The sequence below is a fragment of the Phalacrocorax aristotelis genome, chromosome 4 (assembly GCF_949628215.1).
Source record: "Phalacrocorax aristotelis chromosome 4, bGulAri2.1, whole genome shotgun sequence".
Lineage (NCBI taxonomy): Eukaryota > Metazoa > Chordata > Aves > Suliformes > Phalacrocoracidae > Phalacrocorax > Phalacrocorax aristotelis.
Window position 1 is genome coordinate 33,287,162 of NC_134279.1, and position 26,737 is coordinate 33,313,898.

The following is a 26,737-nucleotide window of genomic DNA, read 5'->3' on the forward strand; positions in this document are numbered from 1 at the left end:
AGATAACCCCTGTAAAAGCCAGGACATAGCTCTCACCCCATTGGACCAAACTAGTAATGGAACAAGCCAACAGTGCATTACAGTTTCTAAAAGCGGCAAGGACTGTAGCCAGTGATGACACACACACAAAACTCAGCCAGAGACAATACCTCATTCTGTACAGTTATTAAATTTCGTCACTGTATAGGAAATGTACTTCTCAGGCACCATTAGAAATTCAGGGTTTTCATTTGTGAAACATATTCAGAAGAGTCACCTGCAATACAGCGTCTCCTTCATCGTTCTTCTAGTGTGGCTCAGACCTTTTCCAAAGGAAACACTCTGAAACACCATATGGTGATTAAGTCCTATGTGCTCCTTGGTCCCACAGCTGAGATTCCCCATCCTAGATGCTGAACAGCAGCAGATGTGGTGGCAGCACCAGACTGAAACTCTAACACATATACTCCTTGGGTTGGAAAGAGCCATCAAACGACTTGCATTTGAGACCTTTTAAAAATTGAATATGCTATGCTCAGTTTAAGCTAAAAAGATAAAGTGTAAAATAGAAATTAGATTTCTAGACCCAGCTTATAGGTGTCATTTACAATAAGAAAGCAACACCAACCAAAAAAAAGCAGCATTTCAAAATGCTGAGCAATGAAGAGCACTTCCAGTTTGACAAGGAGCTTCAGGATCTTCAGCACTTCTGAATATCAGGTAACACACATAGGGATCCACATTAGGCTCCTATCATTTAATATATTGGCCTAGATGTATAATTTATTGTCCCATGTATTTTTAAACACAGCGTGCAAAATGATTTCTGGGAATATTAAAAATATGGAAATCGGATCTTTTTCTCTCAATATATTTTTTATGAAGCAGGAGCAGCTGAAGGGGAATTCCTGTGGGGAGTTTGGTAGTTTCCTCCCATTCCCTATGTTTCAAGGTGAATTGCTACCTTTTGTGTCTGCAGCTCACCCCACGCAGAGGATAGTGCTCGCTCCTGTGCAGAACATTTTACAGCCATCTGCTGGAGAAATGACATCACTACCATGTGAGAGAATTCAGTGCTAACAATGACTATGGCATTGTCAGCAACTCTGAGAACCAGCTGTTTGCTTTAAACCACTGCCAGGGCAGATGAAAATTACTTCATATACATTAAGTCACCTCAGCCTCACTCCACAATAAAGGTGAATTTGAACACAGCATGATCTACATTTGAAGATGCATCTTCCAGTTCTTTAAATCATTTGTGGTACATAATACAGTGTCCAGGGATGACACGCGCATGAGCATGAGCAAACTGGGATTTCTTCCCCTCAGACATTACTACATGCACATTGTTTTCTCCAGCTTAAGGATGAAAAGTTAAAATAAAGCTGTGTTTAATAAAAACGACACATCATGAATGTTGCAACTCAGAACTTACAAGCCCTTTCATTTTAGCAGTTTTGCTCCCAGTTAAGTGATTAATATTCCCAAATCAAAATAATAATGTTTTATTTGTTGAATTGTCCATATTGTGCTGTTTCATGAGACTTGTAAGATATTATGTCTACATTTTTCCCTTCTTATAAAGTTTCTTGTACAATTGCATTGTCCGTGCTGGACTGGGATCCATGTCTCACCCAGTTTGGTCATGTGTTGTCATATAGGAGGTAAAGTTAGAAATAGTGATCTGAACACATCTCCTCCCAGAGGCTCTTCTGTCTCACTCACCACTACGTTACCTCAAGAAGCACCTGTAATGAAGCAGTTACAATAAGACCACCCAATATGGTTTACAGATGTCTAGTAATAACTATCAGATGGTGACAAGTGTTTCCTCCTGCCTAGACTATCAGACTGAAATAGTTATGTATGATTTCACTTAGTTTGAGAGAGAAGCTCAGCCAGAGGCACTTTGAAATAGCATTTGCTACAAGCAACCCACATCACACTAACAGTGCTGTCCCAGGATCCGAAATATATTGTCAGAATACCCCAGTTCCCTTGGCACACAAACCCTTCGGTAACAGTTCTGTTGTTGAGCAGATCAAGTGCAGAGAGGCCAAGCGGAGGGCTCAGCCACTCTGGGGAGCCCGTCAGAGCTTACGTTGTCTCTCCCCCTGCCGTTGTAGAAACGAAGTGCCTGAAGACAAGGCTATTGGGCTCCCAACTGTTCAAGTTCATTAGCTGATGTCCCTTCATGGGAACTGAATAATACAGACAGGGCTTGTGCTGGTGGTCTTCTCATGGGAGGCAGCATTCCAGAAGCGGGGAAGAAGAGCCTTTCTGACATAACACCTTTCATCCAATCTCTTTAAGCACTTCTACAGGCATTAATTAATTAAATATCCCAGTGCCCCGTGAGATAAGTGTCATCTCAATTTTCTAGATGGGTAAACTTGGGTATGCAGATTATAAGTGGTTTCCCGAAGTTATTCAGCAAGCCGGAAGAGGTTTGAAAATAGAACTCAGGAGATGTAATTTCAAACCTGCTCCTGTAACACTTGACATTTTCCTTTATTCTTATTTTTATACAGATGCCACTACAAATTGAGTTATAGAGCTTTTTCCTGGTCAGTGCTTCCCTGTTGTTTTGATGCCATTTCAATTCTATCAGCTGTAGCCTCCCCCTTCAATAAGCATTTTTTAATCTACTAATGCTTGCATTTTTAAAAAAGCAAACCTTCAAAACATCTGATCCATTCTTACTGGGCAGCTTTGCTGATTGTGTCCTGCATTAACAGCCGACTCCACACTCACCCACACAGAAGAGAATTCAGTCCCTGCTGAGGTTCTGGCTCTTCAGCATTGAAATTTCCCTCCTGGATGTGAATAACAGTGATTTCTCTTCATTCTTCTACATTAATTTTTAATCACAGCCTCTACTTTACCACGGCTGATTGAATTCCCTACCACATCTAATGGCCTTTCTTGTAATATTCATTCATTTAAAATATGTATGCTGATGCCATATCTTATTTTTCAAGGGCTGCTTGTTTAAGGCCAGCAGCAAAGAAATAGCTATTATACAGATGTTAAACTACAGTACGTTGCCATATGTTTGATCACCAGGGCAGAGGTAAAACACTATTCTGTCAAAAAAGGCCACAATTATACTGGGATCATGTGTAATACCTAGTAAAATTCAGTCACTATTGAAATGAACAACAAAAGTCCTACTAAATTCAGAGTGAAATGAAGTTGATACATTATTTTATCATGTCTAAAATATGTTCTTAGAGCCTGAAACTGAAAGCCAAAAGAGTCACAGTACTGTAAATTAATTTTACAGCAAGTATTCGACAGAGGACCTGAATTTAGTATCCCCAGCACTGCAATACTTGATAACTAAAAGGTCAAAAGCAGAGATGCACTGAATGCAAACTTCATATTTTAGCAAAATGGAATAAGGCTGAAGATTTTATGAGTTTTATTTAGAGTGGAAAAGAGGGAAGGACATTCTGCTTAGCTATTCTGGAAATTCATGTGCAGGGAAGAGTCAACATCCCAAAACATTTTAGTTTACTGTACATTTTTCCTGATTTCAAATTAACAGGAAGGACTGTGCTGATTTTCAGCAGAGCCATTTGCTTGCAAATCAGTTTGCATTGTTTTCTTTTGCTGCAGTGAATACTTTCAAATCCTTACACCCCTACTCACCTTTAGGTTGGCAGTTTTGCCCACTGTACCCAGGACAGCACTTCCATTCCAGTGATGTAACTATTTTATGTTTGATTCTGTAGGCTTGGTGTGTTGTTGTCTGGGACCTGCAAAACAAGGACATTTCAAACCTATTTTAGGTGACCAAACAGGAGTTGTAGGATACCTGTAAAACTACATTATATTATCTTACATGTCCAATGTACCCTTTTGTTAATTGCTTAAAACTGAAAGTGGAGCCTAAACAGAGTTTCATGTTTCAATAGCAATCACATTTTTAATATTGCAGCCTTCAGATCATCTGCATGGATTTTAAAGGAACCTGACTGATGTCTATTTAGCGCTGTCAGACTTCTTCCCTGAATATCTTATTCAGGAGTCAAATACTGCTAACTTTTATGGAAGGTATTGCCATTAATATCTACTACTTTGGACAGAGTGAGCCAAAAATGCAATTGTGAAATACCATTTTCTTTTAAATCAGTGAAAAAAAGCATTCGCAATGAATTTATGCCACTGCAATTCACATTGAGTGCACACTGGAAGCCTTCCATTCTGATTATTTTAAACAAGATTATACCAACATTAATCCGATAAAGCGTGAAAATTTCCACTCCGGAAGGTCCATGTAAGGAGGGTATGGCTATGTAATTGTGATGCCTCAGTTATTACTATTACAGTATGTAACTGCAGAGGCAGCAGCAATTTTGTTTCTGTGTTCCAACACATTCCTCATGTCCTGGCTACCCCATCACTTCTTTTAGCTTACTTAATTTCAGAGAAGTCAGTTTAGAATGAGCATGATGTAGTAGGGCATACAGAGGAAACTAACTGCAGCAAGTCTAGTCACCTCTTTTCATATGTTAAATACAAAGTTTGAATAAAAATAATATCTCACAGTTCTGCTAGTTGTTAAACACTAACATGAGGAACACCTCAAATCTCAGAAAATGCAATGATAAAATGGTTACAGAACTGTTTTGGACACACAATCCCTGTCTAAATCATTCCAGAAAGGGTGACCAATTTGAAGTCTCTCAGACCAAAATATATCCTCCCAGTGAATTAAAAAATGCCACCTTGTTTTACACTGTAGTTAATCTCATCACCCCTTCACAAGGGATGTAATATTATATATATTAAAATTCATAGCAGCTGGCAGGAGCTTTGCATGTGTCCCCAACCAGCTTTGCCTCTGAGAAATGGCTTTTTCAGCAGCAAGAACTCAATAAAGATTAAGGTGAACTGAAATCAAGAGACTTCTCTGTTACTTTGCTGTACTGAGGGTCTTATTTTATGATAAAACTACCTTATTCTGCATTAGCATAATCCATTCCTGAAAGCACTCATAAAAATGAAGTGTCCATGAAAGGACTTAATCAGGAATAGCTATTTCAAGAATAACTCTCCACGTAGACAAGCCTCAGAATATATATAGTACAGACTTATTTACAGGAACAGCACAAGGAGCTAATTTTCCTACAAAAAAGAAAGCAGAGTTATTGTGAATCTTCTAGACTGAATTAGAAAAAATATGGCAACATTTCAGCCACAGGGTCCATTCCACAGTTTGCAGTACAACCGACTATATTTCAGTCACCGCATCCTAAATATACTCTATTCCCAGCTTCACTTCAAAGCTTTAAGCATGCTCTGCCATACCACCTAGAGGACAAGTCTCAGAACAGTCAAACTGAGAGGCTTCTGAAATTTTTCAAGGTAAAAATATGTTTCAACCTCTGTTTCATTGGTGCTGTTTCAGTTTGCCATGTTCCAGGCCCATGCATTAAAACCCAATTTCATTTACTACTGAAATCCAATGTTTGGAGAATACAATGAGGCACCCAAAACACAAAGGACCATCTGAATACATTTAACAGAGTTGTTATTTCCAAGTTGTATCCAGGCCAATTACTTTTCTACGTTCAGTGCCTGACCAAAACTGTGCCAAAAACAAGCACCCAGCAGAGAGATAATAAAAAAACCGTTGATGCCTTGGGGAAGCCTTTTTCTCCAACAAAGCACAAACTCGGAAAACTGCACAGAAAGAATTTTCTTCCCACCATGTGCTTTAAAGCTTTGTACATTTGCACCTTTCCTTGGAGTACTCCAGAAGAGGAGAGCAGGCAGCAGGCTTTCTTGAAGACTTTGAACTGATCAGAGGGTGCCAAAGTGAAGGCATGCCAAGTCAGGAGCTTTTATACCTGCTATAGGGACAAGGCATGAGCTTTTACACTTACTATAGGGACATGTGAAGATGAGACCTGGGAACATGCTAATCTGCTCCCTCCTGTTTTCATTTTCATTTCTAAAGTCATGGTTGTATGACTTTAGTCATGACTTTAATTATGCAGCTGGTGATAATTAAAGTACTTGCAAGTACTCTTTCTTCCTAGTTCTACACACCTCTGAGGACAGGATCCAATACGCCAAGTGCAAGGCTTCGCTCTGCCTGATGAGAAGGTTTCCAGGTTGTCCACTGCCACTGTAGGTAAGAGTCTGGTATGAACATAAGCACACCAGTTCCTGTAAGAGACAGAAGATAAATATAATTAAAAGTACAAATAACATTTTCCACAATATGATGATATATTAGACTTAAAGGGGAAAGTTAAACCCCTAATTTAGGGATAGGACTAAGTTATGAAAATTAAGATTGGTTCCTCTCAGACTGACAGTGCAGTCTTAGGCAATTACTTAGTCTTTGTGCTTCACCTACCGATTAACAACAAAGAAAACAGACAATCATTTCTCCATATATTTCTACATATACTTATATTGCAAAACTAAGTTTTTCTTTGTAAAAGTTCATGGAGCACCAAGTACAAAGAAGCTCTTCTAGACTACAGTAATGACAGGTCTTAAAATACACCTATATTTCAGATCACAGAAACTGTTTATCCAGAATTTAAAGGATTGTTTAGTAAGGTTTTTAATCACCCATATCTTTAACTTTATGGATAGAGATTTCTACTCTTCCTCCCTTTCCCCAGCAATATTGTGAGTACATATAGACTGTGTTTTGCAGTACACTTTGAGGTCGAAGCCACACACAGCAGTAACATGCCGTAGCTCCATGCTTGCCTGTGCCACTGGCTACCCACCCAGAGAAGGAATTCACATATGAAATGATCAGACTCTTGACCACTGCGGTACAGAACATAGGAGCTGGCAAGTGCAAGGCCAGGTTTGGTGTTTTTTAAAAAAGGATTGTAAGGAGGCTGTAAGAAACCACAAAATGTTAAATCAGATTTTGAAACCAAGTGTCTTGGTAAAAGCTACATTAGGGAACAGAATTAAGTGGAAATTATAAATTGGATAATGGCTTGGGACAGATTTGTAGATGGAAATTGTGCCTCAGAAATCTATTGGCGTTCTCTGAATCAGAAGCAGGTAGATAAAGGGGTCATTTTCAGAGGTTTTTGGCAAGGTCAGTCACCAAAAGCTATTAGAGGGGGAAGAAAGGAATCCATCACAAAGTAAGAGGATAGGTCATGTTATAGATTAATAAGGTATTAAATCAGAGAGGTGAAAGACTAGTTAGCTTTCTCAAGAAACAGTTTATCAGCAGAATCCCACATGAATTTGTAATAGACATTCATTAATGAGGGGGAAAGCAGGTGAGTAGGGAGATGACAGAGTTATGCAAAGCTAAGCAAAATCATTCTATGTAGTAAATCTAAAGCCCATCTTGAAGAATTGCAGAAATCTCATGATACTGCAATTCCAACTAATTGTCAGAAAAGGGTCTTGTAATGCAGAGTTAGGCATAAATAGACAGTCTTATACAGACTGTATGACTACCTAAATTAACTATAGTCAGGAAAAAGATCTTGGAACCATAGTGATTAGCTCTTTGAATATGCCAATTTAGTATTTTGCATTAACTAAACTAGCGAATCAAATATGTGAAATTCTTAGGGAAAGACTAGAGGACAAACAGAAATCACCACCATTTTAGTACATCAACTCCTTGTCGCTGTATATGAGTTAATGGTTCACTACAGAATTCAGGTCATTCCTACATCCAAAAGAGAGGTGAAAAGAAAGATACAAAAAGATGAAGAGCAGGAGGGATAGGAAGTCATGGCATTCATTATTCTGTTGGTCTTGTTATCACAAAAAGGCATCAGAACAAAACAGGTTTAAACCTAAAGAAAGAAAGAAAAAGGGGTCAAGGCGGTATTTCCACAAACATAGACAGTGCCAGGTTTGGAAGTTTGGGAAATCAAAATGGATCTTAAAAAGCAGTTAAATGGTTTAATGAAAAAACATGCCATTACGGTGTTGTTGGTTTCGGGTTTGTTTGGTTTGACTTTTTTTTAACCATAAAGTTGTAGCTATAACCTGTCTCAGGAAGTCGCCCAGCTGCACGTCAGAAGGCACCTGAAGAAAGTATTATTGCATTTCTGCAGGTGGAACAAATGTCTCTTTGGTCTAGTAATTATTTCCCTCCCTCCCTAACTTAGTACAGCCTTTCTCAGGGTCATACATTATTCTCCTGTCCATGCTGAAACACATTTCATTTTTGACTCAGCAAGTTAGTGGCAAGACATTGTTTCAGTTGTAGGGCTGGTGAACTTGCAAGTATTTCCATACCAGTATTTGTGTATGAGAATTTAAAGTTCATCCTCCTGGGTAAAGTTTTGCTGCTAACCTTTGCTTCCAGCTGTAGTGGTTCTGTTAGTGTTTCATAATCCAGTAGGGAAATATATACTTACCCCTGAAATCAGTAACTTGCTATGGGCTCCTTACAGTAGAAACCAAAATACAATTGAGACCAGATTAGTTCCATTTACTTAAGTGGCATTAGTACTGACTTACACTGCTTCAAACAAGAACATCAGCACAAAACAGTATCAGCATCTATCCTTAAGTGATTGCTTTTGTCTAGTGAGATCCTACCAGTGCACTCACATTAAATTCAGTAGTGCTTTACTTGGAAAATGATTCCTGAGGAAACAGCAGGATAAGCTAGGAAGTAAGATGCTAAGTAAGGCCAACAGACGGAACCTCTCAGTATTTCTGCTGCCAGTATTGTGGTGCTCCCTCACACAACCCATATTGTTTAATTGATTAATAATGCGTTTCATATAAAATGTGTTTTTATTGAGTCTCTTTGATCTGATTTTGCTCACTCACTCTCTACTTCCTTGAGAGTTTTCATTAGGATAATATTTCTTTTTAATTGGGTATAAAAAGGCTGTGCTTTTGTTTGATGCTTCCTTTATGCTCTGTCTCCTCTAGCTATAGTCTTTTCTCTGTGTGTATAAATCAGAGACTCCATGAATAAATATTTACTAAAAATTAAATGCAGCTCTCAAGCATAAGCTTGAAGATTAGGTACTTCTCTCACTAACTCTGTAGAAGCCAGGATCAACTCTAAGCAAGTTTGAGACACATAAAATTGACAGTCTCAAAAGGAGACTTAAGTCTTCTGAGTTTTGCAGAGGGATCATGAAGTTACACCACCCTCTGGTTGGGGCATATGGGTCCTTTACAGTCTCCTGTATCACACAGAGACACAGATCAGTAGTAACTAGATAATAATGATATTTGCAGTTAAACATTGCCAACAGTAAGCCAGAGAGAGAGCTTGTAGCTCCATCCCTTCCAGCACACCTCTGCAGCAGCAAGGGAGGATGGACACCTCTTCTTGCCAAGCGCCCAGTAGGAGCAGGACATGGCAGGGCACTTCGCTCCCTTACAAGCACCACCAGGAAGACAGCTTTTCCATGGGGCGTCCTTGCTGAGCGCCAGGGAGCAGCAAGAGCAAGGTTTCTGCCTGACAGAAGGTGAGCCAGGAGGGGAGGGGCAACCACACAAGCTAGGCACCGGCCTCACCAGCAGCATGCGGTACCACAGCACCAGAGACAGGCAAGCAGCAGTGGGGTAATAGGAACAGATCAATTAGAGGCCTTGCACATATCAGGCAGAGACAAGGTAACAAGTCAGGTCCAAGAGGACTGCTAGAGACAAGTACCTTTGTGAGGAAAACAGGCTCAAGCCTGGTTTTAAATGGAGCCCCAGAACCATTAGTGTGGGTGGAGGTTTCAGGTTAGGTTGCCCAAGGCACTGCCACTGAGCTCCTTTCTCACTACAGGCATGAGGTCTCTTCCATTTCACAGCTGTAGTAAGGGTTCTGCATATTCATATCCAAGATTAAAACCCATATATTTCTCTGACGGGCAACACAGAGATAAAAAAAACAAACAAACAAACCTTAGCATATGAATGGGATACTAAACATTTCTTAATAGATGCAGAAAGTGATACTGGGCCAGGCTGACACTGGTCTATTTAGGAGGAACTCTAAGTATGGTGGTTTGCTAATGATTTAAGCTTGGTGTAGAGAATATAAACATCTAAATTCCTGAATAACTCTCAGCAATTAACTGATGACATATAAGTCTGATCCAAAGACCTCTGGGGTGGTAACAGCACCTCAAGCAGTTATTCAGTACCACACCTCTGTTATTGTTGCAAGTTAGCTGCCTGCAAAGTAAGGAACTAAGAGCTAACACCTTGGGCAGCTGGGTGCTATGCAGGCCACCTCTGCAAATCAAGAACCCAAATATAGGAGTCAGAACTCTAAAATCTGGGCTACAATGAACCAGCCATGAGGTTAGGCCTTGAGCTTGTGGGTCCGCAGACTGTGCTCCACCCTCGCATGCAAACCTGACAGCTCACCAGAGAAAGGGATTAAGCAGAAGACATACAGTGGCGTTCTCAGTGCCGACATTTTCTGCAGTGCATATGGTTGGGGTATAATTTTTGGTAATTGGATTCAATTTTATATCTGAGCAAATGTGATCAATGAAAAGATAAAACAATGAAAACAGGCATAAAAGGCAGTTGTAAAATACATAAAAGCCTTGGAATACAGAGAGTTCAGTTAAAAAAAAAATCTTTTTAAAATTCATAATGTAAATCCACTAATTACTATTATTATCGAGGGTGGCTAGCTTCAAGGTAACAACTATTGCAACTTGCCCATTTGGAGATGCCCTCCAAAGGAAGACATAGTACAATACATCTCAAATGTATCAGTTAAGGACTGCTCTTGGTTTTTAAAGATAGTCTGAACTCAGTCTTTGCTCTCTACCAAAAATTTAACTCAACTGAAGTAGACTGTTTCTATTTAAAATATTTAACTCATTCTTAAGCTACATGAGTGCAATGTCTGAAGCTGTGGTTCTCACATGGCCCAGCAATCTTTGATCAGACTAAATTGGAGGAAATATTCACAGCAAAAGAGCCCCTGGTGTGACTCATAATTAGGTTTACGCCACCAATGAAATAAGCTCATTAAGAGATGTTAAGAATGTAAATATAATTTTGAAATCAAATTGTCTGAAAAAATGTAGATTTGGAAGTAGAAGATGAAGCGTGGAGGAAGAACTATGACAGGCTGTGTTAATGCAAAGGCAGAACAGAAGACACTGATTTGCATAACAGGAGTTTAAACCTGAAAATCCTCTTTACCCTCCACGGAATAATACAGGAACACAGGCTTCTAACATGCAGATTTTGTTGAGAGCTTCAGGAGCCTAGTGTTTCTTTTGCATTGAGCCTGATTTCAATCAGGAAAGCTGTATTTAAAAACCAAACAAAATCCTCATAATATACAACAGAAAGCCAGCCTGGAGAGAGCAGTGCAAGCCCCGACTGGCAGAAAGCCCATGTGACAGATTTCATCCTCCTCTGGCATGTATTGGCCAGGAAAACTTGCTGGTAGCAAGGTGTGGGAGACTACCTCTGAGCCCTCAGGCCTTCGAAATAGCCTCTTTGCTTGTGATATTTACAGCAGTATTTCCGGTTCAAATCAAAATCCTGCTATCCCAGCTCTGCATCACGTGCAGTTTGACCATATTTGAGAAGTAGGGCATAGTACGAAGGGCAGCATTTGCTTCTTTTGCAACCAGTAAGCCTGTCTACACTGCAGACTTGGCAGACCTGAGTCCTCTGGGTTTTATGACCATTGCAAATTCTAAGTCCTGAGTAGCTAATGGGCCATGGAGCCTTCCTGTGCAACTGGAGCAAATCACCTACAACCAGCAGGGCATTAGTGGGACCCAGACCATTCCTTTAAGCTTGTCCTTAGCTTTTGGGATTCTACACCTCCTGCACAGCTTCTTCTGATCTTGCATTAATACTCTCTTGGAAAAGTTTTCTTCTTTTCTGTTTATACCAGTCCTGGTTCTTTTTCCACAGAGAAAACATTCCCGGGAAGTGTTTCTTCATTTCCACTATTGGCCCAAAAATAGAAAGGGTGCAGTGTGGAGATAACTGTGAAACAGAAGTAGTTTTGGGGCAATTGTAAGCAAGGACTTGCTCACACTGTGTCTGTGGCAAGAAGCCCAACTGCCCAGTCAACAAGAATATGTACCAATAATACAGGTGTTTCCCTCAGCTGGAAAAAAGCTTATTTCTGAGAGCTGAAAACAGATTACCGTAGTGTTTCCCTGTGTTCAGCTGACTCATCCTCAGCAATTTGCATCAACCTCATGATATGAAGGTAAACATATATGGTGTGAATTACTGGGCAACATCTTAGAACTTCAAAGGGCTGCGATGCCCGCAAAAAAGCATCTTTCCCATCTGCATAAAGAAACCACATGGCTGACAGGAAACTTGCCCTGAGATGCACAGCTAGGAGACAAGTAGTAGATAATGTTTCACCAGTAGTGATTTACTTACTCTCGTTTAATCTTTCATAAGCAGCAAATACGGTTTCTTAATTTACTGTGCAGATTTCTGAAGCGGGACTTGACTTTAGATGATGAGAAATACCCGACTTGGTTTGAATTAGCTGTATAAGCATGTGCTCTTATATATCCCTGGCTCCTGATTCAGGGGACACGTGCCTGACAGCACTCAGGAGCCCTTAAGCCCACCATTGCTTCACGGGCGTCTTGCCAGCACTCTTAAAACCCTCGTCTAATGCGCAATTAGCAGAGCTTATGCTCTGCTTTACCACCTCTGGGTGGCAGCGCTGGCGCCCCGCCTGAGCTGCCCGCCAGCTCCGCAGGAGCGGCGGGAGGCTCACCCCCTCACCCCCGCGGGCTGCCACCACCAGCAAGCCGGCGCCTGCCCGAGACTATCCCCTCTTCCCAGGCCCGGCCCTAAAGCTGTGGAGCACGGCGCCTGGCGGGGAGACGGGTGGCGGGCGTGAGGCGCTGAGGCGGGGCGCTGTGAGGCGCTGCCGCGCGGGGCCGGCAGGTGGCGGCCATTGCCCGCAGAGGCGGGAAGCTGCCGGTGGCGGTTAACGCGGGACCGGGGCCGTATGGGCCGTGTGGGTGCGCCCGTCCGCCACCGGCGCCCCTCTCACGCCGGCTGAGGGGACCGGGATGGGTGGGTGTCGTGGCCGTGTAAATCGGGGTACACGCCGGAGTGGAGCTTCATCGCTTTGTACCGGCACCCACGGTCAGGGGGAGCCCCGCCGCCCTCTGCTGAGCTCCCGTGGGGCGGTGGTGAGGGAGAGCAGAGAGCCTGCGGGAAGGAGGGCAGCCAACGGAAAACGTAAATTTATTTAGCTCCAGAGAAAGCTTTCTGTGACTGTTTGCTGGTAAAGTTATCTGGTCTATGACAGGATTGTTCTGAATATATTGGCACTCAATGGAAACATCTCCCTTTAACTTCAGCAGGCTTTGAACCAGACCCCTTGACACTGTGATACCTGATGTTGCTGAAAAACGAAACACAATTTACACTAACATCAAAAAAATATAATTTCCTCAGGGTGCAAGGGTGAGTGGAAGTTTATGAGACTGCCCTTCCACAGCACATTTCCACTGTAAGCTGTTCTTTGGGTACACAGCCAAGAAAAAAACCCAAACAACCCTCACATAGCCTGCCAGCTACAGAGCGTCAGGTATACCTGTACACGTTTGCTTCCATTTGCTTGTAAACACAGATCCTTGTAAGTGATCCTAAAGCCATACAACAGGAACACCAGTGGCAGCCAGGCCACAAAGGATATAGATTTTGCCCTGCCCCTTTAATATCACATCTGAAAATGAGTTATTTTTATCCGTGAGTAAATTAGATTACCTGGCTTTTAATAGAAATGCTATTGAATCACCACAGCCGAACATCACTGAATCATGAAAATAAGATTACTGTGTTGCTGAAGGAATACAAAAGGACCCAGTGCTGGAGCCGTGGCTAAAGTCCATGCACAGCTTGGTGGTTGTGCCTAATTCAGACTGGATGCAGTTGATTGGTATTTGACAGAATGGTTTATGAAATACTAATCTCAATTCTAACCCTGTTTTCATTTTGTATTGTCCTTTACATCTCAGCAAAGGGGATGTAGAAAGATGCTACAAGCATCTGGAGCTGGTAGAAGCCTTGCAAGGAGAGGCTGAGGTAGTGGGGCTTGTCCAGGCTGGGGGAGGGAGGGCTTTGAGGGCATGATCCTATGGTTCTGTGAACCTTCAATCTTTGCTTATATATTTATCCTCTTTGGTTCATATGACTGTTCTTCTAAATACAATAGGTTAAGAGCATTCCAGTAGGTTAAGAGCATTCATATATAAAAACATTTCATGACATGGTATGGAAGAAATAAAATTTTTCTATTTTGTTTTTAAGCTAGGATCTTTCGTAGTCTGAAAGACTTTTATAGAAGAATCAGAGTACAGACCTTGAATTTAGGTTGTATAAAAGCACATTGCTGAGGTATATTTTCAGTTTGCTTTAAACATCCTGCTAAGTCTGGGTGCAGAGAGATAATGTTGACTGATATAATGTAAACACTCAGATTATAGGGATAGAAAGAATCCTGACAGGGTGTTTTTTGCTACTGCATGGGAGACCAGGTCTTGGTTTCAGCAACTTCCTTTGAACTCCACTAGGTGACTACAGAGACCTCTTACCTTTGTGATACTAGTGATAAAGACTGTACCTTTATATGAACATCAGGCATCTTTTGAAATTATAAGATCTAGTTCAAACAGAAATTATAAACCTGAATCAAAATTGTTTAATATTTTTAGGTTCACTGCTCAAGCTTCCTTTGTTCTGAAATGTGTGAATCTACTAATTGCAGCTGCAATAAAAATTCAATACGCATTAGGGACTGGCCATAAACAAATCAAATTGGGAAATCTGTTTTACATGCTGATTGAAACAGAAAACCTGGACAGCCTCTGAAAAGTGCGTTTGATGTGCAATATAATATAGTATGTAATGGTAAAATATGTTATAGGATATGTTTTAAGCCTGAGAAACAGCTGACTTGTTGACACTAAAGTACCAGGTGGGGGGAGTCATACCATCGGTTTAATGTTTTTTTTTTCAGGATTCAGGGTCCTGACATTTTGTCCTGCCTATTACAAAACACAAATCCTACCCTCATCACACATTTCCTTTTTTTGTATGCACAGTGCTGAAGCCTTGGACTGTGAATAGACTCTTTGTCTCATCCAAGTTTTATTTACTGTTGTGACCCATTGTGCATCCTACCTTGTACTGCAAAAATTAATTCACAAATTCCACTTATCTAGTGGTTTGCCAATCTATTTTAGCATTTTAAAAGTTTTCTTCTTGTGAACCAGATCAGCTCCTTTAGACCTTATCTCCCTCTCTGTGTTCAGAGCCCTTCAAAACAATGAAGCTTTCCCAAAGATAGAATTTAGACTTTTGAGAAAATATCTACTAATCTGCTTTGAGAATCATCCAGTAAAAGACATTTGAAAAACCCAGAAAAATTGCTCTTTAAAAGGGTCTTAATTCTTTGTTTTCCCCCCTGGAATATAAATTTATTTTCTACCATCTAACTGACACAGTACAAGAGCAAGAGGAAAGATAAACATGAGCATTAATGCATTAGTTAGTGTAATGAGATGAGCGGAAACCTTTATTTTATACATTAAAAAAATTCAGAAGTCATCTGTACAGTAGTGCCTTATCTAATCTGATCACAGAAAAACTAAATAACCAGATTCTGAGGAGGCTAAGAGAAAAAGATGCTGGGGCTTTTTGTCTTTTATAAGCACCTGGTGAGTGTCTCAAAAGCAACCTGGGTGGAGATGTGATTCTTTTTTTTTTCCTAGAGCTGTTTCCTCTTCTACTGAAAACAGTCTGTCATGACACTGCCTTGCATCATCGTTGAAAGGCTGCCTCAGAAAACCAGAACTTCAGATTTTGTTATTTCCTGAATTTTATCTAGTTTTCCAAAACTATTTTATCACCTCCAGTTCAGAATTGTATGGACATGTGTTTACCATTTCTTCTCTCCCTGAAAGAAAAAATATCCTAAAAAATACCTCTCTAGGAGGTAGTGCAAGCTGGGTAAACAATCTCCCGCAGTGGCTCCTTCCCACCCAGGTACTGGAACTGCTTGAAGGGTGACCACCACAGTGGACCAAACAGATCCTATAATTCATTCTGTGCATGGGACATCAGCAGTGGAAAATATTTCCTCAGTGCATGGGGTATAGTAGCACTGATATAAACAAAAAGTCCATGAATCACATGGACCTTGTGCAGCCCTTGCCCTGTACTGGTACTGCTGTACTGGTACTGCTGTACTGTTGCAGTAGTACCTAACCTGCACCATGCGGTAAGGTGTTTTGCTACTTCACATCAGCAGTCTCTGTCATCTGTTAACTGTTTTACTTCTGTGCTCAGCAGAAGGCAGCACTGATCTCTAAATACTTGCGTTAAAATTCTCTTTAGACAGTTACATTTTCTTGGTACCATGCCACGTGCTTCATTATGGAACTGCATAATTATGTCCTCTACCCCATTTATTCTGTGGATAAAATAGCAATAAAGTAGTAAATTAAGCAGTTGGGTGAATGATTTGCTTTGGTCTTTAGGACTGCAGAGGGAGTGACACTGCGTTCAACACACATAGGAAAATTAGATTGTGGGCTTACAGCCAAGCGTCAGAAGTACGTTCAAGCTGCTGCTGGAGAAGAGGGGCTCATTGCAAAGGTCTTCTGCATGGCTGGAATACTACATTGCGAGGGCAAAGCAAGCACTGCTTGTCAAACATCCTCTCACACTTAGCCACCAAGGCAACCTAAGTATCAGTGTAAAAGGTTCCTTCTTCCAGGTCATAGTGAATATACCTAGTGAGGCAGAAACCTAAGCCATGCGTGACTTTATTTATTGTAAATGCACAGTGATGCAAAATCTTAAGAAACCGATTCAATAATTGTTCTCTTTGCTCCACTAAAAAGTGACATGATCAAAAGAGACTGTGACTCTTGCATTCACTAGGCAATTAAATCAGGTTTCTATGTGTCTTGTGTATTTGAACCACTGCTGAGCTTAACCGTTCGTCATAATTTGTCAGAACACTAGAAACTCTACCAAGCTGATAGAAGCAAAACCCATTTCTGGGGAGAAATGCAGAGGTCTGGTCATGAGAATGAAATATTTCAGCAGTCCTACCACATGTGACAGCTAAGCAAATCTGTCCCTGGTACTGATGTTATTAAACCCTTCTGTGCTTAGTAATAAAATACTGTCACCTCACCACTACCCAAGGTAATGGCAGGGGAAGTCTATGAAGACTCTCAGCGGATGCATGATAATTGGAAGATGTGTAATACACACATACTAAAAGAAAAGAGTAATGTAGAGCCATCCAAAAATGTGGAGATAGTGTGGTTAATTTACAGCCTGAATGAATGTCTCATGTATTCAGGAGCTGCCTTGAATAGTAATCACAAAGATTAGGTTCAGAATGGAAGGATGAGAGTGCTAGTCTCAGGACTCAGCCTCAGGCTCGCTCCGTAGGACCACTGTTATTCAAGCTGCTTTATACAGTGAAATACTGCAATCCTCTCTCTCCACGGGCTAAAAAATATGTATCTCACATGAACTCAACTAAAAAGAATGTATCATCAGTTTTCTTCTTTGACACAAAATTGGTGCTCACATTTAATGTCACTGAACTTTGGAAAAGCTCCCTCTCTGCTGCTGAAGCACAGCTCTAGTTTTCCAGCATTTCTTTATTCATTAGGATGGATAGCATGAAAATTTGAAGATAGGTAGTAATAAAAAAAGGTGCTTTTTTTTTTCCTGGAGACATAAACCCTACATTTTAGAATTTACATCAAATTCATACTAGGAGTGAAGAAAGTAATTTTCCTTCAGCTCAGGCCATTCCAGATGTGCTTCCTAAGAAGTTTCCTTATCCTTCTGAAAGCTCAGGTACAGGTCCTCCCAGAATGAGGGATACCTCACCAAAGAAACCACTCTTTTGAAACGGTTTGAGAGCAGGTAGCTACAGAATCCATAAATTATGTCCTCCTGTACCTGTTCTAAGCTTAACTATAAAATTGTTCCATTTCACTGCAAAAGAACAGGATTTCATTGCATTTTAATTCCAGCAAAGAATAAGAAAGAGTTTAGTGTTTTTAGCAATAAGGATACGCCCAATATTTAGCACTTAAAGTACCACTCCGGGATGTGATATAGAGGGGCTCAAAGCCAAGCTTTACTTTATTAACAGCAGAATCTTGAATCTGGAGCCTTTAGCCCTACTGACTGTACCCTTCATCAGGTGACTGCCTGATGTGGTACATCTCTGCCATCAGAAGTTCTGCCAGAAACTGAAAAGCCAACCTGAGATGAGTTTTTTAAATAAAGTCATAGTCTTTGCCAAATATGGTTCTGTTTCAGTAGGAAAAAAAAATTAATTTATTCTGACGGTTCTAATAGCATATTTCTTTCAATAAAATGAGATGGAAACTTATCATGACCCTGATGGCACTTGTGGGTCTTATCCACCCTGAGCAGCCTGACCTGGGGTCTCCACCCATCCACCCTGCCCATGGGCTCAGGTGCCCCAGTGAAGTTCAGCCCGTGGCTACATTGCACCTGCGCCAATCCTGACCTCCAAGCTGACATCCTGGCCTAACTTTGACCAGATTCACTGGGCTGCGTCTTACCCTGATCGCCATCACCTGGACTGATCCTGACTCACTGGTTTGCCTTCCCAGCTTCATCGTGGCACTGCAGCATCACCATGGCTGCACCTGGCTATTTGAGCTCTGGGGTCATACTAGCTGCCATATTTGGGTGTGTCCTGCCTGCCGCGCTTGGCGGTTGTCAGAAATATTCTTCAGGTGCAGACTTTGAAAAGTCCATGAAATATTCCTAAATTGTGCTCTTCTGACATTTTAACAGGAATTTTGCGAAAACAGAATGAACCAGAACAACGTTTTTCTAATCTAGTTCTAGCATGCATGTGATATGTGTACATAATATTGTCCTCAGATAATCTAGGGTAGAGATAGCAAAGGAATTATTTTTGTAATTAAGCCAGTAAGGCACATGACCTCCTTCAGAAAGGGCTTTTTGGGTAATTAAGCTTGTATATTGGGCACATATTATACCTTGCAGGTAATCTTACAGCCCTGGAGACTCCCCAACAAAGTATAGGTATTGCTATTTTTAAAATTATAAATATATTAAAAAACAAATGCTCTTTCTTGTTTTGTTTTCCTTCCTCTTGTCTCTCACTGACCTCTCTATTGTTTCTTCTCTATGGAGCCTCTTAACATCAGCATCTCTGCACATATGTTAGCACAATGGGTTGCCATAAATGATTACAGAGTCATGCAGTTCCTACAAGGTCACTCAAAAATTCAGGCTGGAATACAGACTATAACCAAAGAGTTGCTTTAATTCAAAGTAAAAACAAAAATCAAATTGTGCTTCCAAATTTCCTCAGAGGTAGTACACTTTGCAACTACGAAATCTGCTATTGACCCATTCGTGCTGTGCTCATTCATTAAATGAGTAAACTCAAAGAAAGTTGCGTGTCTTTATTCGAAGTTTTACAGCACGTCTTTCACTTTATTTGCAATAAAGATGCAACATTTTTTTAAAATAAAACATATGTTAGAAATGGATAACACCTGCACATAATAAATAAAAATGCTTGCTTTCTTATGCATAGTTTCTCAGCAATAGCTTTCCAGGTGTTTCACAGCAGTGATCAGTAACTTTACTGAAAAAAAAGTGTGACTTTATTACTCATCCAGGTCTAATTCATAGGGAAAGAGAGACAGAATAGTAACGTGACTCACTTGAGTCACAGTCCAGGTCAGTGGCAAAACTGGAAGAAAAGCTCAAAGCACCTTAGCTGACTGTAAAAACACTTGTATGCGGTAGGAAGACGAGGCTTGTAACATAAGAATCTTAAAGTGAAAAGGATTGAGGCACACCTAGAACTGCAGGCACTTGCTGGAGAGAGGCTATGGAGCCTAGCAGTGTGAGAAAGAAAGTGAGGATTCAGCATTCTGTTTTATGTTGGGGTTTCATGCTGCTACGCATTCCTGTAACTTTGATATGCAATCCTAGCTTTATAGCTAACTTGCTCAATGGACCCAAAAAATAAAAAGACCTTTATGCCTGTTGCACAGCAGGTTGCTCCTCGACCACTCATGAAATACAATGCTAGCCAATATAAGAGTTGCATCTCTGCAGTTGCAACCACATCCTATTATGATAAATAAAATATGAGACCTTGTTCACCAGAGACTAATCTTCTGCTGTCGGTATTTATATCTTATGTAAAAGGTAGAAACAAATCACAGAGTTCTTCTGAAAATTAATTTCACTGGAATACTATTCTGGAAAAAAAGCTGAGAAAGCTAAAGACTCTAAGGTTAGCATATGTTAAGACCTATTTTAATGGAGATGCAGTTATCAGCTCTGACGGGTAAAGAGAACCCATTTAACTCTGGTTAACTCAGACACTCTGCCAAACACTGTAATAAGGTGTTGTAACAGATGACGTTCACAACTGAAGGAGTATGCTAGGAAAGTTATCTGGGGAACACAGCTGTTGGCTGGGGTGTCTCTTCCAAGCAGAGGCAAAGGACTCCTTTCCTTTCGGTCTTTGTGCATTATTTCACTTACACGTGATCCAAAACGTGCTCAGGTCAACAGGAATCTTTTCTTTGAGTTGAAGGAACATTAGCTCTCGGCCACACAGAGCAAGATAATTGTAGGATTATTTCTAAGGGTGATTTATTCTCTTTTGTGTGAATTTAAGTGAAAGATCTTTTCCTCCTTTTGGGTGTTAACATTTGGGCAAGTACTATCAAAAGAAGAAATCTGTATTCTGAAAGCCCGCTCTCCATAAATACTATGGAAAACAACCCATCCTTTGTGTCTTCCATTTTCTACCAGTAACTGAACATATATCAGCAATTAAGTGAACCTTGCAACATCTCTAAAGTCAGCATTAACATCCCCATTTAGTAATGTTAGCATTATTAGCATTACGTAGTTTAGCAAGTTAGCATTAACATCCCCACTGAAAATTGAAGACACTGGGATACACAGAAAACAACCGAGTGTTCCAGAGCTATAAAATTAGACAGTACAATCTGATATATTCTGTTATGCATAGCTATTAGGTATTAAGTTATACAGTTCTGAATGCACACTCGCCTGCAATTCCACTTTCCATAAGTTTTTATCACAGAATAAGGTATTTCAAATTGTCAGACATCAATGCATTTTGTACGCTTAATTGCTTGTATTTTCAATTTAGTGGAGAAGTTTACAAACACTATCATTTTTAATGGATTCCAAATGAAAAATGCATTTGCAATTTCTTTTACCCACAAGAAAAGAAAGAAAGAAACAACAAAAGTTTACTGTGCGTAAACCAAGGAGGAATCTATTGTAGTCCTTTCCTACCCATACGTGATAATGACTTTCCTGTTGGTTTTGAGATATCTACCCTGAGGAATAAAATATTGCAGCATTTACTCTCTTACAAATTTATGATTTTGACTGAGTAAATACTGCAGGTCTGGCCCCTTGCTTGTTTTAGATGGTCGTCTTTAAGCTCAGAAAACAATTTTACTGAAATAACTTACTGAAATGACTATAACTTTTGCCAATTATTTCACTGAGAACAGGAAAATTACCATCCCTAAGCAGTACATAGGAGACAAGAATAAATATGTAACTGTCCTTACTTTCCCCTGGTAGTTTCAAAGCCGGATGCTTTGGAGTTGGTGTCCTGCTGGGTGCTGGTGATCCCAGTGCTATCGGATGACAGCTTGAGAGATCTGTTCCCTGTAGCTGTATCCTGGCTTGTAGTGACCTCCTGCTGGAGAAGGACCTCTTTAGCATTGCTCTGTAGAGATGTCCTTTTGTTGCTAGATGAGCTTCCCATCTTATTTTTATCAGAGTCATCATCACTGTGTCCGTTTGACTGGCTTGCAGGGGTAGAGGTTGTAGAATTGGAGGTTTTCTTCACTGCTTTCATACCCAGAGTCTCTCCTGAAGATGCAAAAGGAGGTCCCTGTGAAGCACTCACTTTGGCAGCTTGGATCGCAGAATGGGACGACCCCACAATTGTGGTCGGAGATGGAGTCAAGTCTGAGTGACTTGTCCAGGTTTCACCACCCTGGCCTGTGGTCCAGAGCTTTCCTGGAGTATTAAATCCAATGCTGCCACTGTGTAAGTGCAATAGAAGCAGCAAGAAGATTATCTGCTTCATTCTGCTCATTTATAAATGCTACAAGTTATCTCACATTTATTTCTCTAGCAAGAAATCCTGTAGCTTCTCCCTCCCCCGGAGCTGCTGCTCATACAGTGAGCCTACCCAGAGGATGCCCTGGCAGGCCTTATTTTTGTAGAAAGGAAACAGGTTTTGGTGTTTCAAAACTGACTGAGGAAGCCTGGTTTCCTGTTTCTGTGGATTCCTCTGCAACCTGTGACCCCTTGGAGAGTGGGAGCCTACAGCCTTTGTGGGAGGAAAAAAGAAGTTTCTGCAGCAGGCGCAGGATAAAGATTAATGGCACAATAGAAATGTGGAAAAATATGTACTGTGAAGTAATCCTGAGGGATAAAAACTGAAATTATTAGGTAATTTTCCTTTCACATGTACTTGTACAGAGAACAGAAGTGACTTGTCGTATGTGCCCTTCGGATGGTTCATCCTTGTGACCTTGTTATTGAAAAAAGAGTTGGAAAAACTGGTGTGCTACATAAAGCTGAAAGATTGCTGTCTTCTCATTATGTCTGAATGTTTAAGCACACTGCTGCCAAAAGTGGGGAGATGATAAGGAAGAGGTTCACAGTGTATTCATTGTTGTGCACACAAGCCTTCGAATGTAATCATTTACCTATAGGTCATTGGCCATTTATGCCACATCCTATTTCTATAGTTCATACAACGATGTGTATGAACTATTTTTATAACGTTGCCCATAGGTGTCTGGTGTCATTTCAGATTCTCTAGGGTACGAGGAACACCTACACGGGCCTGTCAGAGGTGGCATATGGTCTGTGGGAGGCATGTGCCCTTCCGGGGCAGGATACTTGAAGGCATTTCAAATGGTGTTAAAAGCTTACAAAGGGGCAACTGGATCCCATCCTAGATCTACATTGACTGTAACTGGAGTTTAGACACCTAGTTCACATGCAGATCCATATTTATGAACTTCTAAATATGTATCTCTAAATCTGCTGGCTGAATCCTACCTGTAGACATGACAGTAAGGAGTATCCTGAATCACTGAGCCCATTCCTTCCCTTTTATTGCATACTTTCACAAATAATTCATTACTATTAATATTATTCTAAAACAACATTAGTTGCAGCCTAAACATGATATTGGTAACTTTACATGCAGAAAATATCTGGGGAGGTGGATGTTCAGTATAAAGAGTAAAGATAATTTTTTACACCAGAAGGGTAGATGAGTACTGGAGCAGGTTACCCATAGAGATTGTGGGATCTCCATGCCTGGAGATATTCAAAACCCAACTAGACAAGACCCTGAGCAACATGATCTAAGACCTGCTTTGACCTGGGTTTTGGAGCAGATGACCTTTGGGTGTCCTTTCCAATCTATATTACTCTATGAAATTATGCGTAGTAGCTGCAAGGCTGAATACTGCAGTCAGGGAAGAGCAGAAGGAATCTTTCCTCCTCTGCTGCCATTCTCCAGCTCTTTGAGACTCAGGAGAGTTAGCTTCTTGTTGAAGGAAAAGAAAGGGAAAAGGTAATTGCTGAAGAAATTGCATAGAGAAATGTAACATGAAATTTTAAAGTAGGAACAAAGCAGTAACAGAATAGATTTGTCAGGAACCAAATAGATCTGAGAGCGTATTGTCAACCTGTTCAAAAACCCTCTAGTCATTGACACAAGTGCTGCCCTAAGGACTATGGACAATGCATCTATGAAAGCAGCCTTACACACCTAAAAACAGAACAGCATCTCCTGGACATGCTTCATATTACTTGAGAATCACCCTTTCTCAAAAACAGAAGCAAAATTCCCATTCCATGGAAGTTTGGTGATTAACATTGATACCATGGAAAAACTGGTAAATGACTTGCAGTTCTTTTCAGAAGATACTTTAAAAAAACCAAAACTAACTAACAAAAAAACACAAACAACAACAACAAAAAAAACCCAAACCAACCATGGAGGTTAAACCGCTAGCTCTTACTGCAGTCAAGTAAATATCTTGTGATGGCCGTTCCTGTTTTGAAAGGTTTGGATACAAGTGCCTTGCTTTCAGTTTCCAGGTGATAGCCCGGCCTTTTAGCTGTGCTAAAGGGTTGGGTTTTCCATTTGCTATGATTTTATTTTCCTGTTTTATTGTCTTGGTAAAGTGTAGGGTTCTACTGTGCAAGTAAGAGAGATGTGATTTTGTGATACAACATGCTAGAAAAGAAATGCAGTTGCACTCCCTTCTGGAGACTTTATTTACCCTCTCATGTTCATAGTGAAAATCTGTAAATGCCCTTTGTACGTTGGACACAGGAGACAGTCTGATGAACAATCTCATTTAAAGGCTAAAAAGATATTTCATGTGAGCGCTTCTCTTTTTGAGATCTATATTTGAAATTTTTAATTAATATCATTACCTGAATTAGCATTTGTCATCCCATATTTTTAGAAATCCCAAGACAAAATGAAGGGTAAATTAGTATTGACTGTATTTGCAAATTAAATGCAAGCTAGCTTTAAAAAAGAAAAATCACAGCAGCTGCATATGGTGTTTATTTATGCAGAGTGCCTAATAACAAAAAAAGGTTAGATTCTGCTTTGAGTTACTCCACTGCAAGTGTTAATTCTGCCTCTAAAGGCAGGGAAGCAACTGCAGATTTCCACCAGTGCAGAGAAGAGCAGCATAGAAGAGTCTGGCTTTTGGTGGTTGGTAGATTTCATTACAACAGTGTTTATTTCCTTGTCTGAATACTCCAAAATGAAAATTTATTGTCAATATGATTTTATTAGTACATGTCTGGGCTGTTGATTAAAAGACAAAAGTATTTGAAGCTTTTTTTATTTAGCAAAGCAATCTCGGGGCTTCAAGAATCTCAGGATATCCATTTTCAGATTGCTGCATGCTGGATCTGAATCCCAAGCTCATTCATATTTCAGCATTAGTTCACATCCAAGTGCCCCTTGTCTCAGTGCAAACTGAACCTAGGAAAAGATAAGCACTTGGATGCATTTGGTGAAACTTAGGTAGAAATGGGTTCAAAATTAGCCTGAAAACTCCCACTCAACATGCTGCTTACTCCCTTATGCATAAATCCATAGGTGCCACATTTTTTCAGTTAGTTGTGTATCAGTGTTACCAAAATCCCTGCCTGTTCAGCTGGCCTCATGGGCTTTTACTGAAAGATTTAAAAGTTGACCTTGGAATAGAATTGCATCTCAAGTGCCCGGTCTATATTAAGTGTCCATCCTGGAGCCTCTTCTTACGCTTCTTGTTGTACACATACTCTTTCACCCAATGAGTCTTAACTTTTATATATATTGGCACATTCTTCAGGAGTCATGGAGAGTCTCTCATCTCCCATGAGAGCACAGGATGGTAAAAGAAACAGTTTCCTGGGAGGTGGAAATAGAGTCTGAAGATGCAACTGCACTCCTAGGGGACATTTAAATCAGTAGGCTACATTACATAAAAGACCAATACCCTTCTGCTCACAAGAGTTATCCCTGGTTGGTACTGTGCAAGAAAGAACAGTACTTATTTCCAGGGTCACAGCTGTGGCTCTCCAGATAAGGTGAGTACTTTACTGAAGCCTGAGGAAGCTGACCAAAGGCTGGGATTTTAGAAACTCTTTTAGATTTAACATCTGCTGATGGCACAACACTCAGCACTGTGACTTCAGACAAATCCCTGCTCATCTCATTGAATAACCTGAACCATCTTCAGAGACTTTCAACTCTCCCCAAGCACTGTTAAGGGAGCATCAGGTTTGCTCTCTTCCGCATTTATTAGACTGCCACCGTCATTTTGGCAGAGCTACTGTTGATTCTCCAGATTATTTAGTAACTACTATAAGATCACCTCTGCTACACAGCCATGGTCTGTCTAACAGCTCTCTATCATCCTCACTCTTTGGGATTTACCAGTAGTAAAGCTGTCCCCAGTCTTAGTCAGAGTGGCCCAAATCCACAGAGGTTAGGCACCCCAGAACTGTCCAGGCCAAGGACTGCACAGCCAGATCATCTCCTCTACCTATGCTGCAACAGCAGCTGTAAAATGCTGCTCAGACCATGGGCTGTATGCCTGCTTAGCACCTAGTGTTTCAAGTGATGTGGTAAAAAATAAGAGTTTCTGTGTGAGAAAGCACTTCATTCCACTGGCATTCCTACTGCTGGGAGAATTTGGTTCTCCCTTGCTCCAGACAAAACATTTGTATTTGAGGTAACTTCTCACTTTGCTTGCAGTGCCTCTTGGTACCAGCTGAGCTGGTCCAGTGAAAAAGCCACTTTGCTTTCTTCTGTCTTATACAGACAGGATAGGGAAGCACTAAAGATGTGAAAATAGACACATTGGGATCAGGAAGAAGAAATCACTTCTGTGGTCACTCTGCAATGATGCAGGAAATTCTCGCCAAGTTATATTAAGGGTTCTAATACCCCTTTATATCAGAAGAGAAAGTCTCTTGTCCTTGACATAATGTTTCCCCTGTAAGCTCCAAAAGCATATTGAAGGCTTCTGAGCAATTCTAAATTCCCTTTTTTTTTTTCCTAAGTCAACAGCTTGTATCCAATATGTATGGCTGGTTAGCACTAACTAAAAGCACACAACACAAGAGATGCCATCATGCTTAAAGTGGTTATATTTTGCTG

At 40.6% G+C, this 26,737-nt stretch overlaps 1 protein-coding gene across 1 annotated transcript in view; it reads right to left on the bottom strand.

Annotated features, from left to right (window-relative positions):
• The window catches only part of MMRN1 (multimerin 1), a 45,117-nt gene extending 22,880 nt beyond the window's left edge, over positions 1–22,237 (bottom strand). Inside the window, exons 1-3 of the mRNA XM_075090844.1 lie at positions 21,600–22,237; positions 6,043–6,162; positions 3,637–3,743 (exon numbers count right to left, since the gene is read on the bottom strand). Coding sequence (XP_074946945.1) covers positions 3,637–3,743; positions 6,043–6,162; positions 21,600–22,135 — 763 coding nt within the window. The 5' untranslated portion in view covers positions 22,136–22,237. The remainder of the gene's footprint in view (positions 1–3,636; positions 3,744–6,042; positions 6,163–21,599) is intronic.
• Positions 22,238–26,737: the final 4,500 nt, after the last annotated feature.